Genomic DNA, 25,584 nt, shown 5'->3' with positions numbered 1-25,584 from the left:
TTTCCTATGGAATTGACCCAACATGCCAACTAATCAATTAATTGTTGGTAAGCATTTGGGACCTAAGGTTTAGTGTGACATTTTATCAACTTGTGTGTGCTAGAAATTCAAGCCAGAGCGAACTTACCAAAAAAAGAGAAGAAATCATCCTAAGCATAGAAGAGTTCCTTTTTAAGACTTCCCTTAATTAACCTCCATGCCCTTTTCTTTCCACATACGTGTACTTTACCTACAATAAACCGATCAGAGAATTGTATGAGAATGGTGGCCTTGAACAATAATAATATAAAGTGAGTTTAATTAGAAATTGAGTGTAAGCATTTTTAAAATTTTTATAAAAAAAAAAAAAAAAAAAAAAAAAAAAAAAAATTAATATATATATATTGACAATTTTTAAATTTTCATAAAATTTATAAATAAATTTTTAAGAAAAAAATTCAACGGGGTGGCTACCCCCACGAAACCCTTATTGGGTCGGTGACTGTTTACGTACCTACTTTACTTAACAAAATATGAGAAAATGGCACTTGTAACTCATCATTTTCTTTTACAGTAAGTATTACTATCTTACGCATTTATTTATTTATTTTAAAATATATGTTCTCGTGCTAATGCATAATTGAGCAGTGTGTAAATATATATATTTTTTATCAAGCAGGTACTCACAAATACTTTTTTTTTATGCTTAGAAGTTAGAACTCAAATCCTCGCCCACCTCTTTCAGGAGAGGAAGGTTAAAGGTCTTTGGTAGGTAGTTAATATACCTTGCTCTAGTCGAATTAATTATGTAACAACCCCCACTCTGTCAAGATATAATATTGTCCGTTTTTGGCTCCCTCAGACCAAATGTTTTCCCAGAGTCTCTCATCCCGGTACTATTCCAGATAACGCTTAACTCCGAAATTCTAGTAGGTTCATAGTCATCACAGCTTTAAAACATATTGTGTTAAGGTGTTGAAACTTACATATAACACTTCACATTTTTCAGGCGATGTGATATTATTAAACCCTAACTAAAACGTTTTGTGTCGTGTTGAACCTTACATATAGAATTTAACATTTTCCAAATGATATGAAATCATGACATTCTATAACCTGTGAGCGATCATAACAAATTATTCTCTCCCAGACTTATAAAATGAGCAGGAGAAATCAATAATTATTATTTATGTATCTATATTTTTATATATCGCGAGTAAATATCGCCCAATATTGATTGCTACTACGATGATTCGATGATATGACTGCATACCATTTGTTGTCGTATTCAATGGGAATTTGCGAGGAAAGTTCTTCACTCAATTTTGAGATCAGTTGTAAAGCATGCACATCTCTCTATAAAGGAGCAACACTAGTAACACGATTAATGTACACAGAGGAAGGTTGAGGAAGAAGAGTGAGATTGGAGAGATTAGATATATAAGCAAATATACAGTGTATATATATATACAGAGAGAGAGAGAGATGGAGATAGAGGAAGTAAACAGCTGTGAGTCACTCCCACTTCTGTCACTAAACCATGTTTCTTTGTTGGTCAGATCAGTGTGGACTTCTGTTAGGTTCTATGAAGACGTCTTGGGCTTTTTCTCCATCAAAAGACCCTCTTCTTTCAATTTCCATGGAGCTTGGTTAGCTTAATCTCTCTCTCTCTCTTCTCTTCTAATTTTGTTTCCTTCTTAATTGATTGTGACTTCTGTTTAGTCACCATGCTACTCAGTTGTTTTTTAACAGATTCGTTGTTTGTAACATTACTTTATATTAATATATGACTATAATCATGGTTACGCAGTACTAATAACTCTTTTCAAATTAATTTTTTTCTAGGTTATTCAATTACGGGATTGGGATACACTTTCTCGAGAATGAGTCCATTGACGACGAGTATGACACAAACAACGAACCACGACCCATTAATCCTAAGGATAATCACATATCCTTTCAAGTAAGAATACAACACAATTCTTTATAAGAATGTCGATAATTAATGAAATTATTTTTTTAAAATGTGTTTTGAAACAGTGCACTGACGTGGGACTCGTTAAGAGGAGACTGAAAGACATGGGAATGAAATATGTGACTGCTGTAGTAGAGGAAGACGGGATCATGGTGGATCAAGTGTTCTTCCATGACCCGGACGGGTACATGATTGAAATATGTAACTGTGATAACATACCGGTCCTTCCCATCTCTTCTTGCCCATTCAAGCTCAGGGACGGAAGCTATAAGAAGATGGGGGTGACCAAGTGTGGATTGATGGAGAATGTGATGATGGAGAGCTTGAGCATGGACATGATGAACTTCTCATTCTAAGTTTGGGATTGTTTTGTACCCTTCTCTTTGCAATGCTTTGTGATTTAAAGAAAAAAGGAAAAAAGAAAAAATCAATTATTATGTTGCTATTATATTTGTGTTACAGGTTTTCAGGGTTTGGGGTTTTCAATTGATTGGAGAGCATTATTGTTCTGTTTTGTGGTGAGACACATTGTAAGATTGAATCAATGAAATGTACGTACTTTATGCTCTGTATCCCTCGAGTGTCGATGTGGACACATCTAAAATATGTAATTGAAACTGGGATGAAATAAAATAAAGACACGGATGAACAAATTCGAATTTAAATTTGAGAGAGTTAGGCCCTGTCTAATTTGTAACTATGAAAACAATTCTCTGAAAATATGCATTTTTATAATTGAATTTTAAAAAAAACTGAATCAAGCAAGATTTTTTGTACAGTTTTTTGTTCATTCCAAAAAAACTGTTTTCATAATTATAAATCAATCAAACTCTTAATTTTGTATATGGCTCTTATGTTTTTTAATTATTCCAAAATATTTATCCATTAAAAAGTTCAAACTAACACATTTCACAATTTTTTCATAAATACCTTGAAAATTCTATTTCAAACCTAGTTACATATATTAAAAGTTTGATTAAAGGTTCTTTCCAAAAGAGATACCTAATATTTGACAGAGTATATAAGGGTTAAAACACATCCTACACCACCCGTGTTATGCTCAAAACACATGTGCATGCGTGTCAATATTGTTTTTGGGATTTGCCCAATCTTCAATGAGCCCCAAATGTCCACCATTTTTTAAGGATGATTTATATGTTATGTATAATCATGCCCAAGAGTTTATAATCATGCCTAAGAGTTTATGAGTTGAAGTAGATTTTTCTTTTTAATCAACTAATTAATACCCTTTTTGAAACTATTCAAGCTTCTTCCAAAAGAATACAGGACACCGACACTGAAAAACGAAAACTACGGGTGCAAATGAGATTAGATACGCTTAGTAAATAGATACTATCAACTCGTGCAATGCTGTAACTATAACATGTTCATTAACTTTTGAGTAATTATTCGTGCATTTGAGTAATTATGAGCAAATAAAATTAGCAATAAAATTCTATTGTGACAACCACATCCTTAACGAGAAGATTGAAGGTTAAATTCTATTGGAACAAATAAGTAAACGTGAGACCACCAAGTCAATGGGCAGAGCTATATGAGAGATCTCGACTCCAAAGGGAAAGGTGAGCAGTTTGAAACTCATATTAAATAATGTAACTGTGTGTGGTGTTGCTTACCTACTGAAACAAAAAATGTTGATGTGTCAGTGTGCGTCTTTGCAAGAAAATGTATGATTTTAATCAACAGCTCACCACCTAAACTTTTGGGTCATGCAATAATCAAATGCATACCGGAAAGTTAACCACACCCACTTGCGTCTCCTAGTCTCCCACCACTAACAGGAAAAGTCCAATCAGTTTAGAGCACGTGGAGCAATCAGAAATGGACATTGAGCCCATTGAGAGAGTGATATGAGTCATCTAACGTAATCAAATTTTTAGAATTGAACAAATAAGCATGGAGACATATAATCAAATAAATCAATACCTCTACGCGGAGAAGCGAAAGGAAATAAGTAAACCAAAAATGTTTTATTTTGGGTACTCAATTGTATAACATTCCTTTTTAATAAATGTGTAAATATATTTATGATTAAATTTTATGGGATTGACTCAAAACTTGGTTAGTATCAAAGAGGTAAAAATATATATATATATTATAAATAATGTTATTATTGTTACTGAACATTATTGTTATGATCAGAATTTCTTGAATTTAAAAGTATTTTACATTTTTTATTACGAGTAAGAAATTCAAGTAATCTCTTAACTAGGCTTAACAAATAGGATTAAATTCGTAAAACCCTCAATATTTTCAATTTTTTATCATAAAACTTCAACATGTTTCTATTAACCCCAGCACTATTACAAAGTTATCACATTGCCTCAATTCTGTTAGTTTGGAACGTTAAAGTAGCATGTGCTGCTCACTTGCATTGACAAAATATTTATAGTGACAAAATTACCCCTACAAAAACATGTACCAACCATGTGTTGTTACATTTTTTTTATTTTTTCAAAGATGCACCTAAGCATATTAAATAATAGAAGTCGTCGTTTACTCATCCACTTAAAATGATTGAATTTGAATGTTTGAATTTAAATTTTAAATAATTTATGACTGAAAAGAATATTTCAAAAAAATTACCATCAAATTATGCACTTTCTTTTTAAACACAGATGAAATCTTCTTTGGAAATCTAACTTTGGAAATCTTCTTTTAATTAAGTTTTGAATCAATTGTTTTTTATTTATACCATTTTTCAAAATAATAATTAAACTTTTGTAATTAGAATTTTATTCAAAATTTAGTGGTTATCCAAAATCTATTAATTTGCCATCTAAACATATTTGAACATATTTGAAAAACGTTATTAGCCATCTAATTGTTGTCAATTTTTATATTTAAATTGTGTAGTAATTAGTCAATTTTTTGAAGTACGAAAATGATTCATTTTAAAAAAATATAAAATAAATAATGATATTTTAATGACCTATTTAGTTTTTTGTTTACCAAATTGTGAAGTCTACAAAAGATTTTTTTATTTAATTTAAATGAACTAAAGTATAATTTAATGCATAATATAATATTCATAAATTGACTTGAACTATTTATAATTTAATACATTGACTGAGGATAATTTTTGTAATTTGTAAAATATTAATTTTTATTTTTTTAACTAAAGTAGTATATCATAAGGGTAATTTAGTCATTTAATAAGTCCTTAACTATTTATTGACAGAATTAGGGCAATGTGATAACTTTGTAATAGTGTTGAAATTTTTAGAAACAATTGAAATTTTTTTGATAAAAAAATGAAAGTAAATGTATACTTGTCATTTCCTTTATATTTATAAAAAATAGTTATATGCTAAACAAATTTTCAAAGTGATAGTTTAGTCAAGAATAAGTGTAGGTTCCATCCACCACACCAAATGGGAAAAAAAAAAAAAGTCTTCTGCCATACCTTTCATCTTGAAAAATAAGTCTAAATATTTTTATTTTTAGAGTATTGAACAAATATTTGTAGTCAATAGTCTAATCGAATAATTTTTAATTAATTATTTTTATCAAATACAAGTAAGTAAATGACTCCATTTTCATATTTGTTACATAAATGACTAATTAAAACAATAAGTCTAACAATTGACTGTAACTATTCAATTTAAAAATTATTTATTTTTATAGAAAATAATTATAACGAGATCAAATGAATAAAAACTCTTTAAATTATACACTTGGATTTGAGAAATATATTTAAATAGCATTGTTCTTATATGAAAAAAAGTTATAATGGAGAGTGCGACTGTCTGTCGGATATCTGCAACTTGATGTGAGTGTTCCCCTCACAATGAACAAGTTTCCTCCAATTCACATCGAACTAGTTGAAGTTTTTTTTTATGTTGCTCTAGATCATTTTGTTATAAGATATAATTAATTAGCATGATTATTAGTATAATTATTATTAATAAGTAGGCCCAAACAAGATATCTAACTGGTGGGTGGGAGTAACTGGGTATCGTTTTCGGCTCCTCTGCCTTTTATAATTTGTGGCTACGGACAAAGCAATGTTGACAGTCGACACGCACCTCATTACTTTACCTTAAATAATTTTCTTATTTTTTATTTTCTTGAAAAATAAAAATAATAAACAAATTGTTCACTAAAATCTACGTCTTCCTGAATGTTTCTCCATCCTCAATTTATTGATATCCATGCACAGATTTGGTGAATTGTTGTTTCCTTGTCGATCTCTGAATCTCTACCCTTATTTTTTAAGAATCGAATTGGATTTGGTGTTTGATTGTTGAATGTTTATGTGGAATTTGATTGATGTATATACGAAAATTTTGAAGTGTATAATCTGAGGAAATGAGAGTGGAAGGATACAGATACAAATACAAATACAGATACAATAGGAATGCGAACGCTTTGTGACGCCTGTGAGAGCGCTGCGGCTGTGCTCTTTTGCGCTGCCGATGAGGCCGCTCTCTGCCGCTCCTGCGATGAGAAGGTTTTTCTTTCTCTCTCTCTCTAAACCCTATTTAATTTGATGTTTTATATAATATTGTTGGCTATATATATGTATATTCAATCCATATTTATATATGCCTCTTTTGATGTGTGTGAATTGTGATATATATATTTGTTGGTTTATTGTAATACAATCTTCTTAATTGCTTGTTAATTAGTCGTTGGACTGGTCTAGATGCTTTTGAGGAATGGTTTATGTGGCATCAGTGAAACTTGGAGCACTTGTGTAGTTGTATGTTTAGATGCTATAAAAAGTGAAACTGGTTGATGTATTCTCTTGTTACCAATTGGGGAATCAAAAGATTTGGGATTAATTTCGCTTTCATCTGGATTCGGTTTGTGGGTAAGGTGGAGGACTACCCACCTCATGTTGTTTAGCCTAGCCATTGGATTGGACTTGTAAAAAAGAAAAGAATAAAAGAGGACGGTTGATGTGTAACATGTTATATGTGTTCTGTTTTTCCCAACAAGAGGAATTTCTTATTTGTGAACTCCAGCTGATAAACTTTATGTTGATTCGAAATTGAGTGAATTGTTTGGGGGTAAAGTGCACAAATATAGTAAGATTCATGCACTGAATAGTTACTAATGGCTTTCAACTTACTGCAAACATTATTAAAAAAACGATGAATGAGATGACATGTAATAGAAAAGAATGAAACAAGAGAATTCTTGTGTACGGCCCCTTAGATTAAGGAAAGGACAATGATGTTAATGACGATGTATGTGATGAGCTCAGTCCCATACAAAAACCACACAAGTAGAGATGAAGATTATGGGATTTGATATAGATATGGTTGTTAATAGGAGTGTTATCATGATGCAGATGAAGAAGGAAACTACATTATTATGGGTAAACCTAGACTTCAGTGAAGCGATGTAATGCTTTATGGATCCATGTTTTCCTTTCCTCTCTGTTTATGATGTTGAGCTTGGAATGGTGTTTTTGTTTCCTATTTTGCAGTGGCTGCTGCCAAAGGTGGGATATTTTTTTTGATTTAAGCCTTGCAGAGAAGGAAAAAACTCTACATTAGCACGCTTTCTTTTCACTTTCTATCAAGCTTTCGTGGACATATTGCTGGATTTTGTCATAGGTGCATCATTATCACTCATCTGTTAATAGTAAAAATGTGTCAAGCTCCGCCTTGGCACGTCTTGGATTTATCTCTGTGTCCTCTAACCAGACGCGTCACTGCTATATAAACAAAGCCTTTGAAATTCCCTTTTTCTGAATTTTGTTGGAGATGTTTTAAAATAGCAAATTTTTTATTCCTAAAGAAATCTCAAATTTGTGTCACAGGTGCACATGTGTAATAAGCTTGCTAATCGGCATGTGAGAGTCGGGCTTGCTGACCCCAGTGCTGTACCTCGCTGTGACATTTGTGAAAATGCTCCTGGTCCGCATATATTTTTATTTTTCCATTCTCGTTTTTGTTTCTTCTCCGTCTGTTTTTTTTTTTTTTTAACCCTTTTAAGAAAATATCTTTTTATGAGGTAGGCTTAAACTTATATTCCTTCGTTTGAATTGCGCATGCAGCTTTCTTCTACTGTGAGATAGATGGAAGTTCCCTTTGTTTGCAATGTGATATGATTGTACATGTTGGGGGTAAAAGAACCCATGGAAGATACCTCCTGTTGAGGCAGAGAATTGAGGTTTGTTTTTACCTGATAGGATTGGTTCGAATTCTTCCTTTTGTTATGGTAGGAGTTCCCTTATAATATTTCTTCTGTTGGTTTCATCTATAGTTTCCTGGGGATAAACCTGGCCACGTGGAGGACCCAATCTTGCAACCAATAGATCCAGTTGACAATATAAAGGGTGAAAATCAGCCACCCAAACTGATAAATGGAGAGAACCAGCAAAATCACAGGGTCTCTCGTCTTTCTAAGTCAGCCAATGCTGATGCACATTCCAACATGGAAACAAAAATGATTGATTTGAATATGAAACCACAACGGATACATGGTCAAGCTTCAAATAATCAGGTTAGATTGCCTCCAGGAACAAGATCTTGAATTATGTTTAATTCTACATTGGAACTCTATGAAAAACTAAAGCAGCATCATTTGTGACATCCTAACACCCCACCCACCCCACACCCCACACCACCCCCACCCCCCCCCCCCCCCCCCCCCCCCACCCCACCCCGCGGGCCCTTTTTTAATGTTTTTATTGCCAAATTTGTCAGAATGGATATTCTAGATTTGTTGTGGGGGTGGGGGGAAGTGGTATTATATAGAATAAAAGTTGTAAAATTGGAAACAAGAATATCAAGATTCTATTAAATGGATGAAAGATATTCTATTAGAAAATTGAAAAGATTAGAGTTTAAATGACTCTTGAATCATATATTTTGTAACCCAGTAAATTAAAATGTGATATCAGTTTTATGGTTTAGGATCTTTTGATCAAACTCTGGAATTTAAGAATTCTGTTAAGATTTTCCCGACTAGTAATTTGGTTTGTGTAGCGATTGAATCCTGTCAAATGAATCAATAGCGAAAAAGACAGTCATCATCAGACATTATGGTGAAAAACTAAAATGTATCAATCAATGACATTTTAAAGATGGTCCTCTATGTGAACTGATAGCACAGTCATTCTAGATTTGTTTTGCATTGAGAATCCAAAGATGCTATGAAATGGATGAATGATGAAACAATAAATAAAAAATATGGAACATAAATTACTCTTGATCAAATACTTATAAAAACATAAATGACTCCTGAACAAAAAGTTAAAGATGTAATATCAACCCTTTGGTTTAGGATGTCATGAGCAAACTCTAATTTTGAGATTTGTATTAAGATCCTATTGATTAGTAATTTTGGTGTGTGCATTGAACCTGGAAATGGAATTGTGGGTATGAGAGCGGTGAGATATAGATTACAGTTCTGAATTCTGAAAACCTAATGTATAAAAAAATAGACTATTCCATTTCTGTTGGACATTTTGGTAGCATAATCATTCCTGAGTATGTGCATTTTCACCCATAGTGTCTGCTACTTCATCCATCTAAGGAACAGGAATTTGTTGTTTTTGTAGCAGGAATTGTGAATCTGGAAGCCTGGTTCCTGCAGGATAACCGAGTATAGTTGCATCTGTGCTTCCTTTGCTGCCAGTTTGCACGCCACCTATTTTCATTCTCACTTTTTTCTTAAAAAGTGGGTATTATGGTCTTTGAGGCTTGCAGGAGTAGGTATTTCGTCAATGAAGCTGAGTTGATTAGACAAACATATGGACAGCATTGGTACTATCTATTGCAGATAATAAGATTGTATGTGCATAAATAGCACGCTAATCATTTGTAACTATTTGAAATTTTTGCTAGTGCTCTTATTTGCAGGGTAAGACAAATGTTACAATGGCATTGAATTCTGCATTTCGAGATTTCTCGACATGGTTAAAGATCCATAGTAATGCTTGTTGCATTTGCTTTCCAGTTTTTTTGTTGCTTGATCAGTCTGTTTTTCAGCATTACATCCAAGGACTGGAATACTACATTGTGAGTACTGGAGTGAAGTTTTTTGATAACCGCTGAATATATAGGCTGATTGAGCCAAGAATGAGCCAACCCGTTAGCTTTACGAGGGCATATAATTGTCTTTACATTTGGAATGGGCGATGGATTAAACGATTGTGGCTCGTCTAGTAGATGGTGTAGAGACCATTTTTATGGCATTATTTCCATTTTTCACATTTCAAAAGCTGTTGCTGGGGACCATTGTTTGGTACAGTGGTAAAAGAGTTTTTGTTCTGGATGTTGCATCCTAGATTCCTTGTTGACTTTGAATGTGAAATGAGAACCTCTTTCATAGATTTTCCGAGTATCTCACTTATACATATTTTAGGGAGTTGAACTTCTTATTCTTATGAGTGGCCTGTGTGAATATGAGCCAGGAGCAAGGATTCCGGAAAGTGAAATCAGATATTGCAAGTCGACGTTCTTGATGTAAGAAAGTGGAATGAAAGCCGGCCCTAAGCAGGATCAAAAGACGTTCGAGTCCGGTTCCAATCTGGATATGAAAGTGAAATTCAATGGACAGGACTGGAAATCTGGTTTTCTGAATCTCTCTCTTCCAGCCTATTAACAAACCACCAAGAAAATTAGGCAACTACTACTCGAAATATAAGGGTACATCGGTCTTTAACCCATGTAATTAATCTTTTAAAAAAAATGAAATTTTCCGTTGCCGGGACTTGAACCCGGGTCTCTCGGGTGAGAGCCGAGTATCCTGACCAACTAGACTACAACGGATTTGTTTGGGAGGTACCAAAATAATTTTAATATTGGGTAGAATAATGTCCTAACCAAAATTATTCTCTCGCATCATTAGACTCTACCATATTAAAATTATTTTGGCCTCAGTGAAGGTAACGTATGAGTCCTAATTAGAAGAAAAAAAAAAAACAAAACAAAAAAAATAAATAAATACTCCGCTCTCACCCGGGTTCAAGTCCCGGCAACGAAATTTTTCTGAATTAAATGTACACCATTTGATCGTAATTTTCTTAACCTTATATTCCTTGGGCAATTACTTTTGTTTTGCATTTTCGATTTCATAAAAACTGCAAATTAATTTTTGTATAAAAAATGTTTGGTAATTAAAATTGATACACAATGTTTCAAAGGAAATAGATAAAAATAAAATAAAAAGGATGTTTGGATGATTTTTAAAAATATATCATATTTAAATTATATTGACTTTTTTAAAGAATATATATGTACTACAATAACAAAAATAAATAAATAAAGTGTTTGGGATTGTTGTTAGAATGTCGAAAGCGCTTTTAGTAGTAGGGCTGTCATAAAACTGCTGGTCAGTAAAACACATGCGTTTGGTGACACATTGTATAAAATACATTTTATACTTGAAGCAATTTTAAATTTATTTGGTAATAATGTTGCATAAAACACTTTTTACTAATAAACATGGGTTAATTTTTTAATATTAAATATTATAAATTTCCTATTTTTTAATTTATTTTTTTAAAATATCACATATTTTGTTTATGATTCACTATTTTTATTCAGTACTAAAATATATATAAGTTAAACATAATTTAATGATTATTAATTTGTATTTGATTTAGGATCTTCAAGTAATACAGTAAATAAAGCAAACTCATACATATGCTACCTAAAAAATGAAATTTAATAATATGATGTTTTGCAGAGTTCTGGAAAAACTAGAATTTTCGTTTGCTATTTGTTTGTAACAGGACAAAATTATATTTATAAAAAATAGAAAGGGTTTACATTGTCTAAAAAAATTTTAAAAAAATATTAGTTACCGAAAATGATAAACCTCTACCCGCACCATAATTTTAAGGGCAAAGTACAGAAAACCCCCCATCAACTTGTAGCCTTTTCCAGTAAATCCCCTTTGTCTATTTTTTTACCAAAGAACCCCAACCAACCTGTAACATTTTTCAATAAAACACCTTGTCTATTTTTCCAATAAATCCCCCTGTCTAATTTTTTACCAAATAATCCCCCTCAACTATTTGAAGGGATAAAAGAGTTGATATTTGGACCAAAATGCCTTATTATTTAAATCTTAATTCTCCCGAACTTCAGAAATTCATATCTCACAAACCATACATTTAAAAATTATAAATAATATATGCACAGAAAGCTTATAAATAAGGATTCCAAAAATATAAGATTTGTATAATAAACCTTCATAACCAGAGAAAAATAGGCAATCTAAAAATCTATTCCAACAATCTTATTTTATTTTTCAAAAATAAAATACTCGAGATATTTGTAAGAAAATTTTCAAAATCATTCATTTACATATAAAGCCGAATATATAAAAAATTTAACCCCAACAGAAATCGATTTCATGAAATATCATATTTTGCATCAAAGCATTTTCATTCTTTTATAGACTCGCCATTTTTTTATATAAAAAAATTTTTGAATATTCGGTCTCTATTAGGGCTAATTCTTTTATATGTTATGCTCCATATGAAAATGAATAATTTTGAAAATTTTCTTACAAATAACTCTAGCATTTTATAAAAAATAAAATAAAATAAGATTGTTGCAGTAGATTTTTAGATGTCTATTTCTTTCTGGTTATAAAATTTTGTTAAACAAATCTTATATTTCTGGAATCATTATTTTATAAGCTTTTCACTCATATATTATTGTAATATTTGGATGCACGGTTTGTGAGATATTAATTTTTAAAATTTGGGAAAATTTAAATTTAAATAAAAATGTATTTTGGTCCAAATATCAACTCTTTTACCCCCCTTAGATAGTTGAGGGGGGTTCTTTGGTTAAAAAAATTAGATAAGGGGTATTTATTGAAAAAAAAAATTAGATAAGAGGGATTTATTGGAAAGAGATACAAGTCGAGAGAGATTCTTTGGTAAAAAATTAGATTAGAGGGTTTATTGAAAAACGTTACAAGTCGAGAGAAATTTTCTGTACTTTGCCCCAATTTTAAAAGTTACAATTCCTAACTTCACTATTTTTTCACCAAAACATATTCAACTGCAATTTTTTGAAATGAAAATGATTTCCAGCTATAGAGAAGCAACCCCGAACACCGACCAACTTAAATGACATACTATAAACTCTACTCCTCAAATATTCGAGCATAGGTTGTGTTTGCTTAAAATAGGATTAAAAAAAATAATAATAATAATAAAAAATAAAAAATCCTTTTAATGTGTGCTTGATGTTATCAATATGCCGAAGTCAACATGTTGCCATCTCCATGATGCAACATCATGCGATTTATAACCACCTTTTGTCATCATGCACCACGCCCCTTCCCCAAAATATACCATTCCCTTTGCTCTTTCTCTTACCATCCATTAACAGCTTAAAACTACATGACAAAAGGAAAAACTGGCACTTATGTTTGGTGGGAAGATAAAACATACAACCAACCACACTCTGCCAAAGATTCCTCTGCATGCGTTTCCCTCCCTCTTTTTGTTTTTAAAACCAAACAGCTTTTGTCCTCCAATATTCACCTCTTTCACATCCACAAACCAAAACATTTTTACTCCTCACCTTCTTCTTCTTCTCTTCACTCTACAACCTGTTACTTTATCCATGTCCATTGATTTTACAATGAAATTGAAGCTCTTTTTTTTATATATTATTGTTCCAAATCACAACTTCATCTTATCATCCAAATGGGTCTACTGGGTCAGTTGTTATTGAAGATACCTACCACAAATGGATTAGAAAAATCGGTTCTTTCAATCATTCCCTCTTTCAGACAGCAAAGAACAAGTTCAATCCTTGCTTAACCATAAAAGTAAATAAAAATCCAAGTTTAGGAGATTTTGTTACAGTGCAAGAAGCCATAAATTCTCTACCAATTATCAATAACTGTCGGGTGGTTATCTCGGTTAGTGCAGGTATTTACAGGTAATAATAGATAGAGTTCTACTTCACTTTTCTATGGTATATGAATTTCTTCAAGTTTTTATATAATATTTTTAGTTTATATTAAAAATGGTTTAAATTTGATGGGAAATGTCAGTGAGAAGATTGAGGTTCCTGTGACCATGGCTTACATTAGCGTGGAAGGTGCCGGTGCAGACACAACCATTATCGAGTGGGACGACACGGCAGACCGGACCGGGCAGAATGGGCAACCATTGGGTACCTTGAATTCTGCAACGTTTGCCATTAATTCGCCTTACTTCATGGCAAAGAACATCACCTTCAAGGTTAGTACTATTTCATGACCATACAAACTCAGCACTTGAATCATGTTGGTCCCACAACAGAACCCACATGATCAAGGACTGAAGTTTGCAGTGATTTTGTATCATATTTGACGGATCTCAGTACTTATGCAGTAGTATTGTGCCGCATCAGATGTATCTCAACTCTCACACGTGTGAGCGTTCCATTCAAAGGCTGGAATCCGTTCGATGTGGTATTATATACATACTTGTAAACTAGCCTATTCAATGAAATGGCATGTATAAAGCCTTAAGACTGGGTTAGACTATAAAATAAACGACTAAAATCCTGCAAATTATCAAAGATGGATAGTGCAAAAGGAAGCTTCAGAATACCCAATTTTGTTTATATGATTGTATGTTTGATTAACAGAATAAAGCACCATCACCACCCTCAGGTGCACTAGGAAAGCAAGCAGTGGCACTACGAATCTCAGCAGACACGGCGGCTTTTATAGGTTGCAAATTTATTGGAGCACAAGACACTCTTTTCGATCACAAAGGCAGGCATTACTTCAGGGACTGTTATATCCAAGGTTCTGTGGACTTCATATTTGGGAACGGTCGCTCCCTCTATGAGAACTGCCATCTGCATGCCATTACAAACAGCTACGGAGCCTTGACCGCCCAGAAGAGGGAGAGCTTGCTTGAGGAAACCGGCTTTTCCTTCATCCACTGCAAGGTCACTGGGTCTGGTGCCCTTTACCTGGGCAGGGCATGGGGCACTTTCTCTAGGGTTGTTTTTGCTTACACTTACATGGACAGAATCATCACTCCTAGAGGATGGTACGATTGGGGAGATAAGAAGAGGGAAAGGTATCTCTCTCTCTCTCTCTCTCTCTCTCTCTCTCTCTCTCACACACACACATGCCCCAACACTCGCATGGAATCCAGTCAAATGCCAAGGAACTATATTCAGAGTCACACTGCACTACAGTTATTTGTTAAGCTTGATAACTAATTCAAACAATAGTCATGCGCATTCCTTTGCAGGACTGTGTTTTACGGACAATTCAAGTGTTCTGGACCAGGGGCTGATTTTCGAGGGAGGGTGTCATGGTCCAGGGAGCTCACCCCACAAGAGGCGGAACCATTTATTTCACTTGATTTTATCTACGGCAATGAATGGCTTACAGAATTGTGATAATATCCAATGCGCACACTTCAATCCTCATATCGTGGCTATACTAGATTTGAACAAAATTTTAAATCACTAGGACACTGCCTAACTGAAGTACTGACAAAGTCCACCCTGTAAACACCTACAGGACTACAAACAAGAATTAAATTTGATTCATGATTTTGTATGGTTGTGAAGGTGGAGACAAGCTTTTGGTAAGGAGCTGAATTGAAACCTTAATTACCTTTATAATAAAGTTATAATTAGTTGCACGATATCTTGCAAACTACATGTTGAGACAAGATAGAGAAATTGTATGATTTATTATATAACTGTACAATTAACATTTTACATCATGATGTTCATTCTAAGCAGTACCGCTTTAACACCGATTAACTGTACAAAACACACCAGCCCCTGCAAAAATAGGTTTCAAAACAGCATAGCATTAAGTCAGTCTCAGAAGAAAAAGAAGAATAAAGTCTCCTTGTATGGAGGTTCGGTTATGTTTTTCCAGAGATGCAAAAAATACAGTCAATTAGACAGTAACTCGTAGAAGTGACAGCATTATAAATCTCAAAGAAGAATATATACATTATTCGAAATGACAATAGCTAAATTGGTTGATTGTTGAAGGCAGAGGGTTCAAGTCCATTACGGACAATGGACAAATATTAGGCGTGTAAGTTTCTTGCCATGGTTAAAAATAAATAAATAAATTATGTTGGATGTCATATTATGTTTGAGTATTCATAAGTGCTTGAAAACAGTCTTCCAACTAAAGCCTAAATATGCCAAGATACACACACACACACACACACGTGTGAGACTTAAAAGAACAAATTTGTTCCAGGAGTTCACAAGCAACACCCAAGGCTTGGCCTAAAGGAGCAGTGCTTACATGAAATAACAGAAGAATAATACAGAAAGAACAGTCACAAAGACTCAGTATGCAATGACATAGCATTGGTAAGGGAAGGATCAAAATCCACATACCAATCAACACTTTATCACGACTGGAAAAGAGTTACAGTTGCAATATAGCCATTCTTCATAACCTGCGATATCAATGTTCCCTTGTAAGAAATCCTGGATATGCTATGAGTTGGACAGAAAGAAAGAAAAAAAGTAAAAAGTAAAAAAGGACCACCGGGCATTGCAAGGGGAAAAGATGTAAAAAAGATTTAGCTACTACAATAATAGGTCGATTTTTTATCAACAACTCACCTCAAAGGCAACATTTTGATACCCATATACAAATGTAGATCCAAAAGGGTTGCTCGAAGAGCCTTGTGTTTGAATAGCAGCTCTACCACAGTCCCCAAGAATCTCCTACAGAAAAATAGTTCTTCTATCAACACCCGAAAAACTGAATTCTTTTTTTCTATTTCATTTTTCTTTCCCGGATGGAGGAAAGAGTGGCTAAAGTAAGCTTTGCTTACTTTCACAAGGAGAAATTTCAGAGCACCTCCAACCCAACAATACTGAATGTCAGCATCGTAAACCATTAACAGTTTATTCCATAAAACATTGAAAATAACACGAAACAGTGTGAAGGATTCTTTAATGTTCCCTTTGGTATTAAAGAAGAAGAAGAAAAAACACGCCAATTGTGGAACTTTTTTCCCACCAACTACGCAAGTGAATAGAAAAAGAAAATCAAGATAATTAATTTCTCTTATGATATCACAGAAGTCTGCCATGATGTATTAGAACTGCACTTCTATAATCAACTTTCGTAATTCCTTGGTTAAATCTTTCTAGGGTAAAAAAAAACTACACATCTGGGCTTGCACAAACATAATTTTACCTTCACTTGCTCCCATTTTGTGCTGGGTGCAATGCTACGTTTAGAGGCATTTACTTCCTGATGAAAAGACCCACCAACTGTAGGCAACAGAAGATGGGTAATGAATCAGTTTCCGAATAGCAAAGACTAAGCAGACTAAGGGGGAGAGAATGAAGCAGCACCTTGCATGAGAGGCAGGAACTTACACTCAGAACTAAAGATTACAAAATTGCACTTAATATAGGAATTAAAATCAGCATGCCCTGGATAGTTGGTGTGCAAAACAAACTTCTTGATTTTATGAGTCTGAAAATTTAGCGCAAAGATCTGATTACTTTCCAACACAAAAATAAATATGCAGAACTTCATTGATAATATCTGAGATAAAGGAAGAGAATACCTGCCCATCAAATAATATGTCCAAGCCACGTGTGAAATAATTGTAGAAGTAATCACCACAAAGAGTCGTGCGTGGCCTGGGATCTGACGCAGAATGAATCACCATTTGATCTACCTGTACAAGTGAAAATCAATCTCAACAGATTGTTTGGGCCTGAACCAGAAAGTGACCATGACAGACACATTTCTAAGGCATCTATCTCCAACATCCCTCACAATTCAAATTTCACGTCCATAAAATTTTATCAAACTATAAATCACAAGTATCTGAAATATCAACATAATCGTTGTCAAAATACCACAATGACCTTGGGCAATGGTCTTGTTAGTTGACTTCCTTATATATTTACCACTTGTTCAATTTTCTCTTCTTACATATTCTAACAGAGATCTTAAGTATCTTAGCCTAGCAAAAATTACTGTCATCAAAATACCTAGGTGACCCTACTTATAAAAACAGTAATAATAATAAATACCTAGGTGACCCTACTTATAAAAATAATAATAATAATAATAAATACCTAGGTGACCCCAGACAATGACCCTATTAGTTGCCTATCATCTAATTGACCTGCTATAATAACATGAAAAAATAGCAAGTATTGAAGTATCAAAATATGTAGATGACACTAGGTGAGTACCCTACTACTCGCCTACCAAACTATTCTGTCAACAAACTCCCAGCCAAAAATAGCATAAAGAAAATGAAAGAGTAAGCACCTTTTTTTTTTTTCCCTTATTAATATGTTATTGCTAATATTAGTCAAATATTATATCTTTTGATGTAGTTTATCACATCTAGCACCATATATTCGAAAGAATTTTATTATTGAAAAACTACCTCTATTTCTACCCATGTTGCAAGCACAAAAAGAGTGAGAAGGACAACCATTTGAATCAAGCATGCAGTGATAGAAACCATAGAATTTTTGGCTTTATAAATAAAAACATTGGAAAACATCATTTACCATTCATTTCAAATCCCAGTCTGGTCATCTAGGTAAAAATCCAAGAATCCCACAATGCATTATTACAAAATACAAATTATGAAAAATACAAAGCACTGAGTTGGTATATATAACTCTAATGTATTACCTTCTAATAAATGACAAAATTCCTTAACTGATTTGAATAATTCTAATTTCTCTCAGTCCACTTAAAGTTTCATAAAAAAAAAATTGAAATTCTGCAAGCTGAAAAATAAAAATCCTATTGCTTTACATAAGAAACTCAAATCTATAACCATATACAATCCTGACACACTGTCTCCAAGTTTTGAGTAACTTCACATACCTGTTTTTGATGGATGCCGCAGGGGCGACCTAATTCACTCCACACATCCTGCATAAAAAATAGACCATTTGAGATCAAGCACAGAATTACAGAAAAGCATAATATCAACTTTCTATAAAGCAATCCACACATCTGCATAACAAGTCCATTTGAGATCAAGCACGGAATTACTAAAAAGCATAACATCAACTTTCTATAAATCAAAAACAGATTTCACCGGAAGATGGAAATAAAGTCAAAGTTACAGTAGTATGAATAAACATCATTCAAAATCAAATAATTATGGAAGAATTAGGAAAGATAAGAAATAGACCATTTGAGATCAAGCACGGAATTACAGAAAAGCAAAATATCAACTTTCTATAAAGCAATCCATACATCTGCATAACAAGACCATTTGAGATCAAGCACGGAATTACTAAAAAGCATAACATCAATTTTCTATAAATCAAAAACAGATTTCACCAGAAGATGGAAATAAAGTCAAAGTTACAGTAGTAAGAATAAACATCATTCAAAATCAAATAATTATGGAAGAATTAGGAAAGATACGGATACAGGTAAAGTGAAACTATAACTAAGTATATCTGAACCTCAAACATTATGTTTCTCTTTCTTTTCTCAACAATTTACGAAGTATACATATTATATAGCTTGTCTAGCATAAAAATATATTAAAAGAGAAGAAAAAAAAAAATTATAAAAATATACATACATATATATATATATATATATATATATATATATATATATTAATACGCAAGGAGGAAGAGTACAACCTGGTGTTTCAAATAAAGGGGGAGGCAGGAAACTATAGTGGAGAGAGGAGGTGGGTTTGGGGCAACGTTCCACTCTCTTTAGTTTGAATACCTATAAACCCAAACTAGGTGTGTGCGATGCAAGCAAAATGAAAGGAAAATCCAAACTAAAGCCTCTCTTAGCATAACAGTACAAATTCACTGAAGTAATGCATGACTTCCATGAGATAATTCTTTAATCATTCATAAAAATTCCAACAAAATCCTAAGCTTTTACATCAATTGGGTAAACTTTATGTCATCACCACATAATTTAATAATTCCAAATTTATTCATGAATTTCCACCTGCAATGAACATCTACAAATTTATATAAAGTTCACATATTATTGCAAACAATTCAACAAAATTCTCTGTCTTCTCTTGGTTTGCATTACTTTTCACTCTTGATTCCATTCTTGGACTTTTACCAAATTATCTGTAGGACTGTAACACACCAGAACTCTTAAATTCCAAATTGTCCACTGCCAGAATAACTTTCCCATCCCTAATATGTCAGATAAAGAATTAGTAACTTAATGCAATAAGAAATGACTACAGGGTAGTTCCCATGATTTCGACGAAGGTAATTGTTTTGTTCTCTATAAAGGAAATATTCAAAGAAAAAAAAAAATCGGCTTTGCTCAGATCATGCCTTATAGGTGTTTGAGGAGAAGAAGTGATGATTCTTAATTCTTGTTGCAACTTTATCAACTGTGATCTAAATGGTATATCTGATTGCTTAAGAAAAGACATCATGATCAAAAAGAATTTATTAAGAAAGCTTACAGCAGTTTTTCTTCTACAAACCGTACACCTTATGAAAATATTGAGAAAGATGTACGTACCAATTTTTATATATATATATATATATATATATATATATATATTACATCAAACAAAACCATAAAAAGATTATTTTATGCAATGAAAGAGCACAATTGATCTTACTTGTTGAGATGCACCAAACGCGATGTGCTGACCACCAACGGTAAAACATAATTCTTCCCCGAGCTGAATAACATTGACAAGGGAAAGGAGGATCAGATCCAAATTCTACAGGCACCGGATGAAAAAGGAGTCTCAAAAAGTACATCTATAAGTTGTCGTGTTTTGAAACAAACAAGAACATAACAGAGTAATGTGACAACTAATTGGGACCCGCCACAAGATTCCTTTCTCATCCATGCTTAGATTTATAAACACTGACTAAAATTCAAAATCACTGTCTGCATGATTCTCCTCTCCCCCTCTCTGGGCAAAAGAAGATACCGTCTAAAGATGTAACTCTAAACAAACAGGAGAATGTGTAAAAAAGGTTTCACCAACTAAAATCAGAAGCATGATGCTGATGGGAAGAAACGTGAGTTGGTAGTAATTCACTAAGGGTGCAAACAAATAAATTACGTAATGCAACTATGCAAGTGAAGGAAGTGGTCAGACCTTAACATGCACCTCTTCCATGTAGAGGCTACCAGAAGGCAGAGGAGGAGCAGAAGCCTTGTGCATTAAGGACCCTACGCCAACTTTACCATCAGTAGAACTATCATATATGGAGACACGGCACGTAACTGGAGTGGTGCCATCCGGAAACTCCAAGGGCAATTCCGCTTTCATGATGAAAAGGAGGGAGCCAAATGAGGATAGACAAATTGGTACACTTGTGCAGATCGGAATAAAAACTTTAAATACGATACCTTCTCCGTCATGGCAGCATTCTGTGTACTGAGAGGGAATTGGAAAGGCAAAGGACAACCCCTACAAAATACAGATATCACCTCCCAGTGAAAAAGAATTGGAAATAAAAGCAAAAGAAAAGAAGTATTGTGTCATAATCATGTATCGCTGAACATACTGGATAAAATAGAGTGTAAACACATCTGTCTTTGTCAAAAATTCCAGGAAATGTTGGCCCAAAAAGCGCATAAACTGCTACAAAAGTAGCTAGAGTTGACGGTCCCCTGAAAGTAACAATAAGGGTCAAGAATAATCCTAACAGACAGTATGTAAATAAAGTGCAATCTCACAACCCACCCAATCAGGGAAGTGGCATAGCGCATTTGAAGCCGTTTGACATCAAAAATTTCTACAAGGCGTAGCCTCTGATACATGGTACAAATTTAGGTCAGTCAAAATGTATCATTCATACAATAACATTCTGTATTCAAAATGTATCATTCATACAATAACATTCTGTAAGACAATCTATAAAGCATGAATCAAAAAAATTAAATTGTTAGAAGCATAGCAGATCAGATCACATAATATGTACCACACCTTCAAACTCAAATATATTGTTACAGCCCAAAGATCAAAGGACGCCACTGACTTTTGGACAACAATGAATCCTTCACTGCAAACATTCAAATAAAGTACGAAGCATTCTCCCATAAAATAAAATGATACATAAAGAAATTCCAAAGAATTTCTTCATTTTCTGATTATTCTCAAGGATATTATGTCTAGAATTGTTACGGAATTGTAACTTCAAGCTACAACAACCAAAAACCAAAATGAGATGGGAAAAACCAATATATATATATATATCACTGTTAACCCAGAGGTAAGAGGTTTCATGTTGGAGTAACTAATATATAACTAATGAAAAATATGGTGTGACATTCACAAACTTCCAGAAAGGAATTCTACTAACTATATAAAAAGATAGTTGAGGTTTCCTTTTCTTGTTCAATTTTTTTATTTATTATGTAATTCTTCTATTTTCGGGCTCTCTAATTGAATTTTATTCAACTAAGTATGAATTAATATATATATTTTCACAACTTAATGTTCTAGGAAATTTACCTTGATCGAAGTAATGGTTTCATTGCATTTATGATCTAGTAATTTCTGGTCATCTTGTTTGGGGCCAAACTCATGAATTTAAATTACTGCATTGTAAGCTAAAACTAACAGCAAGTTTTTCTTTTCCATATATGAAATCTTGTCCAATAAACCACAAAGCACCAAGGTACTAATTTATGCAAATATTTAGAGTTGCATAGAAATATATATATATAAAAACAAATACGATTGTCAGCTAAATATAACCATGCAGGAAAGGTAATGTCGAAGCTATGGTTAAAAAGAATACTTGCGACCAGGGATCAAATCGGAGATGAAAACCATGATCAGGAAAGCTTATGACAATATCCAGCTTCAGAGGCTCCTGCAGAAAACAGGCATAATGATGAGAGGTCTTGCAACTTATAGATACCAAAAAAATGCTTGGGTACTTCACCGAGTGCCCATTAGGTAATCCATAAATGAATGACAACTAAGACAAGTAGATTGTCAGTACAACCAAATGCTATCTGTCTACGAACTGAACTGTCATGTATAACTACAAGTTCAAAACAATTGCATATATCACATTATACAATGAAATCATTAACCTCAAAACAAAATGAATAATAGACATAATCTAATAACAGCGATGACAAAAATGGGTAGGTGATTGCAATAAAAAAGTACAAGTAGTCAGCAAGCCGATTGCAAACTGCAAACATTTTTTGATTGAAGGAACTTTATACCGGATATTCAGGATTTATGCTACGAGCTGGCAGCAACCATTGCAACATTAACTGTTAGATCTGTGCACCTATTATTCGTAGGCTAATAACAGCAAAACCAATTGTTTTCCAAGAGCTGTGTGATTCATGAGTAGTCTAAATTACCCGAGTACACCGACTGACTTAATTCAGGGCTCACAAAACCAGAGCCATTTTAGAAATTTATTGAAAAAGTCATTGAACTAAAACTATTTTATAATCAGAAAAACTTATGTCAATATGGCCATGAAAGCCAACATCGCAATACACTATTTATGGTGCATCTTAACTTGGATATTGTTAGATCTCCTTTGTTTAACAAATTGAAGCATAACATCGTTTGTGGGGAAAAGAAGGTAGAATCATTACTGGACACTTCAAAAACAAGACACCAGGGAAGTAAGGATTAACTGAACCTGTAAAAAAAAAAAAAATTAAAAATTTGAACACCAGATGGTGTGAACTAACAATAACATCTTCTACCTGTTATGGCTCCCGATTACAAGGGGATATGGTTTGGAAATTGCCATTTGGTTAACCAATCATATGCCTACAACCCATTCTCCACTTGTAGGTGTGGAGTTTTATTTGACACTTGCAATCTATATTTGACATTTTCTTTTTTCATTTCATAGCATGACCCTTGACATAATAATAGATTGAATAAATTAACATCATTAACCATCTTCAATTAAATTCATTGACGAACCTCATCAAAGTACTTCACGTGGACTACATCATAAATATTGGGTTGCTGCTCTATCTGGGCAAATGCTTCGCATATCGGCATTCCTGAAACAACATCAACATCAAATCATCAATCAACATATTACATAACACATATACTCACAACGACGATAAGATAAAGTAAACTATTAAGTAACATAATTCCCAAAACTCAACTAAGAATTTGATACGGTACTCTAAATTGATAACCAACATATCAATAGATCAAAACAGCAAAATTTCAATACACCCCAACACGTAAACAATCGACCATCGATAATCATTCAATCAATCTGAATATTAATAACCAATGCACAAATAATTTGACCTAATTAACGAAATGATTATTGTCGAATTCGATCGAAAGATACAGGTGGTTGTGTTATTGGGAGTTACCGAGAGAGAAAGGCCCGATTCCGAGGCCGGGCCGGAGATCCAGGACGATGGCACCCATGGCCGTGCCCTCGCACCTCCGTCTGGGTCTCTGCAACATCATACCTTTCTCTTTCGTCTCCTTTCGGATTAGGGTTTCTCGGTTGTTGAGATTGTATGTATGTATGTATGTGTATGTGCGAGTGAATCTCTGGAAACAATTTCAAACACGAAACGTTGAATTCGGTGAATTGAATCGTCTGATCATTGAGTTCGACCCAACGAGATTGGAAAGCGTAGCGAAGAAAATGGGAACATTGTAAAATTATATAAATGTCCCCAGTGGCGTGGGCACGTAATCCTCCGGAATGGATAACTTTAACTTTACTCAAGTAGGGTTGCTTTAGAGGTACTAATTACCAAACAGAGTCCAATTTTGGAATTTTATTTTTTCTTTTTAACAACTTTTAAAATGGATTTTTCTGATAATTTTTTTAAAAGGTTTTTTTTATCTATGTAGTAATAAAAATACTTTTTTACGTCTCAGAAAGCTCCTTAAATGGGGCAAAATAGTAAAGACCATCTATAATTTTTTCTTTTCAAGTGTCCTGTGGAAGGATAATTTATTTTTACTTAGATAATATAGCTTGTAATTTGACCATACCCTAATTAATTAACTGATCTCAATTAATTTGACTACAAATTGGATGGATACTGAGAACTTAAACCGTCAAAATAAATAAATAAATTATCAAAATAACCATGGTTACAACTCATCTCTTTACAACTGTTGCAATTTCAAAATCTATCCATATATATTATCTCTATAATAATATACGCATGAGAGTGCGGGAAAATTTTATTATTATGTGTTGTTGGTTTTTTATAGAGAAAATTGAGAATTTATAAAGCTCGCACTTCTTGAATTTTTCAATTTCTTATATTTTTTATCAAATAATAATTAAGTATGTATTAGGTGTATATTAGAAGAATTTAAATAGTTTGTACCTTTTGAATTTCTCCTTTTAATTTTTCCAAAATGCATGAACCACTTCCTTAATACAGAATTTAAATAGCTTGCCTTTTGAATTTCTCTTTTTGAAATTTTCCAACAGTTACAAACCATTGCTATAATATGCATTTTTTTTATATTTCTTACCAATTAAGATTTTAAATATTTCATTTAATATAAGAATCTAATGTTGCGTTTGGTGTGCATGCTCAACTTCCTTAGTACATTAGCATTGATAATTTAAACGAGGCAAGCGCACAAAACACCCCTAATGTATACTCTAAGTATCACTTTTACCCCTATTTGAAAATGTGTATAAAAAACACCCCTATTCTTTTTCACATTGTGAAAAATA

General features: G+C 33.2%; 4 protein-coding genes and 1 non-coding gene across 9 annotated transcripts; 3 read left to right on the top strand and 2 right to left on the bottom strand.

The window, feature by feature from the left end:
- Positions 1-1,376: 1,376 nt before the first annotated feature.
- On the top strand, positions 1,377-2,605 carry LOC132283756 (glyoxylase I 4-like). The gene is made up of 3 exons (XM_059785767.1): positions 1,377-1,628; positions 1,825-1,942; positions 2,020-2,605. The coding sequence occupies exons 1-3, from the start codon at positions 1,465-1,467 to the stop codon at positions 2,308-2,310; spliced, it is 573 nt and encodes a 190-aa protein (XP_059641750.1). The 5' UTR covers positions 1,377-1,464; the 3' UTR covers positions 2,311-2,605.
- Positions 2,606-6,029: 3,424 nt separating this feature from the next.
- LOC132282408 (B-box zinc finger protein 18-like) lies at positions 6,030-9,891 on the top strand. 3 transcript variants are annotated; one of them, XM_059784079.1, is made up of 6 exons: positions 6,031-6,428; positions 7,413-7,542; positions 7,749-7,845; positions 7,986-8,101; positions 8,195-8,434; positions 9,495-9,891. In XM_059784079.1, exons 3-6 carry the CDS (start codon positions 7,755-7,757, stop codon positions 9,504-9,506), a joined length of 459 nt encoding a protein of 152 aa, XP_059640062.1. In that variant the 5' UTR covers positions 6,031-6,428; positions 7,413-7,542; positions 7,749-7,754; the 3' UTR covers positions 9,507-9,891. The 3 variants fall into 3 exon arrangements, with proteins under 3 accessions (XP_059640061.1, XP_059640060.1, XP_059640062.1); XM_059784078.1 differs by lacking the exon at positions 7,413-7,542 and having other exon boundaries at positions 6,030-6,428; positions 9,498-9,891; XM_059784077.1 differs by lacking the exon at positions 7,413-7,542 and having other exon boundaries at positions 6,030-6,428.
- LOC132282111 (probable pectinesterase 53) lies at positions 9,814-15,456 on the top strand. Its single transcript, XM_059783735.1, has 5 exons — positions 9,814-9,958; positions 13,629-13,848; positions 13,964-14,153; positions 14,545-14,987; positions 15,165-15,456. The coding sequence occupies exons 1-5, from the start codon at positions 9,814-9,816 to the stop codon at positions 15,313-15,315; spliced, it is 1,149 nt and encodes a 382-aa protein (XP_059639718.1). The 3' UTR covers positions 15,316-15,456.
- TRNAE-CUC (transfer RNA glutamic acid (anticodon CUC)) lies at positions 10,635-10,707 on the bottom strand. The gene has a single exon. It is a non-coding gene; the product is annotated as a tRNA-Glu (tRNA).
- Positions 15,457-15,584: 128 nt separating the features above from the next.
- On the bottom strand, positions 15,585-24,558 carry LOC132283080 (PHAF1 protein At3g51130). Of its 3 annotated transcripts, none has more exons than XM_059784970.1 (15): positions 24,242-24,558; positions 23,829-23,911; positions 22,663-22,737; positions 21,603-21,670; positions 21,424-21,529; positions 21,266-21,326; positions 21,012-21,178; positions 20,520-20,582; positions 18,773-18,820; positions 17,481-17,594; positions 17,263-17,386; positions 17,102-17,178; positions 16,519-16,623; positions 16,288-16,349; positions 15,585-15,708 (listed from the first exon to the last, which is right to left on the bottom strand). In XM_059784970.1, the coding sequence occupies exons 1-14, from the start codon at positions 24,339-24,341 to the stop codon at positions 16,302-16,304; spliced, it is 1,239 nt and encodes a 412-aa protein (XP_059640953.1). In that variant the 5' UTR covers positions 24,342-24,558; the 3' UTR covers positions 15,585-15,708; positions 16,288-16,301. The 3 variants fall into 3 exon arrangements, with proteins under 3 accessions (XP_059640953.1, XP_059640954.1, XP_059640955.1); XM_059784971.1 differs by having other exon boundaries at positions 17,287-17,386; positions 24,242-24,556; XM_059784972.1 differs by lacking the exons at positions 22,663-22,737; positions 23,829-23,911; positions 24,242-24,558 and adding an exon at positions 21,846-22,631.
- Between the last annotated feature and the right edge of the window lie 1,026 nt (positions 24,559-25,584).

Source organism: Cornus florida, unplaced genomic scaffold, assembly GCF_030987335.1.
Source record: "Cornus florida cultivar Cherokee Brave unplaced genomic scaffold, ASM3098733v1 CherokeeBrave_3.0.0_Hap2_Chr11, whole genome shotgun sequence".
Classification (NCBI taxonomy): domain Eukaryota; kingdom Viridiplantae; phylum Streptophyta; class Magnoliopsida; order Cornales; family Cornaceae; genus Cornus; species Cornus florida.
The sequence above is the reverse complement of the archived record's forward strand: the minus strand, read 5'-3'. Positions and strand labels throughout refer to the sequence as shown.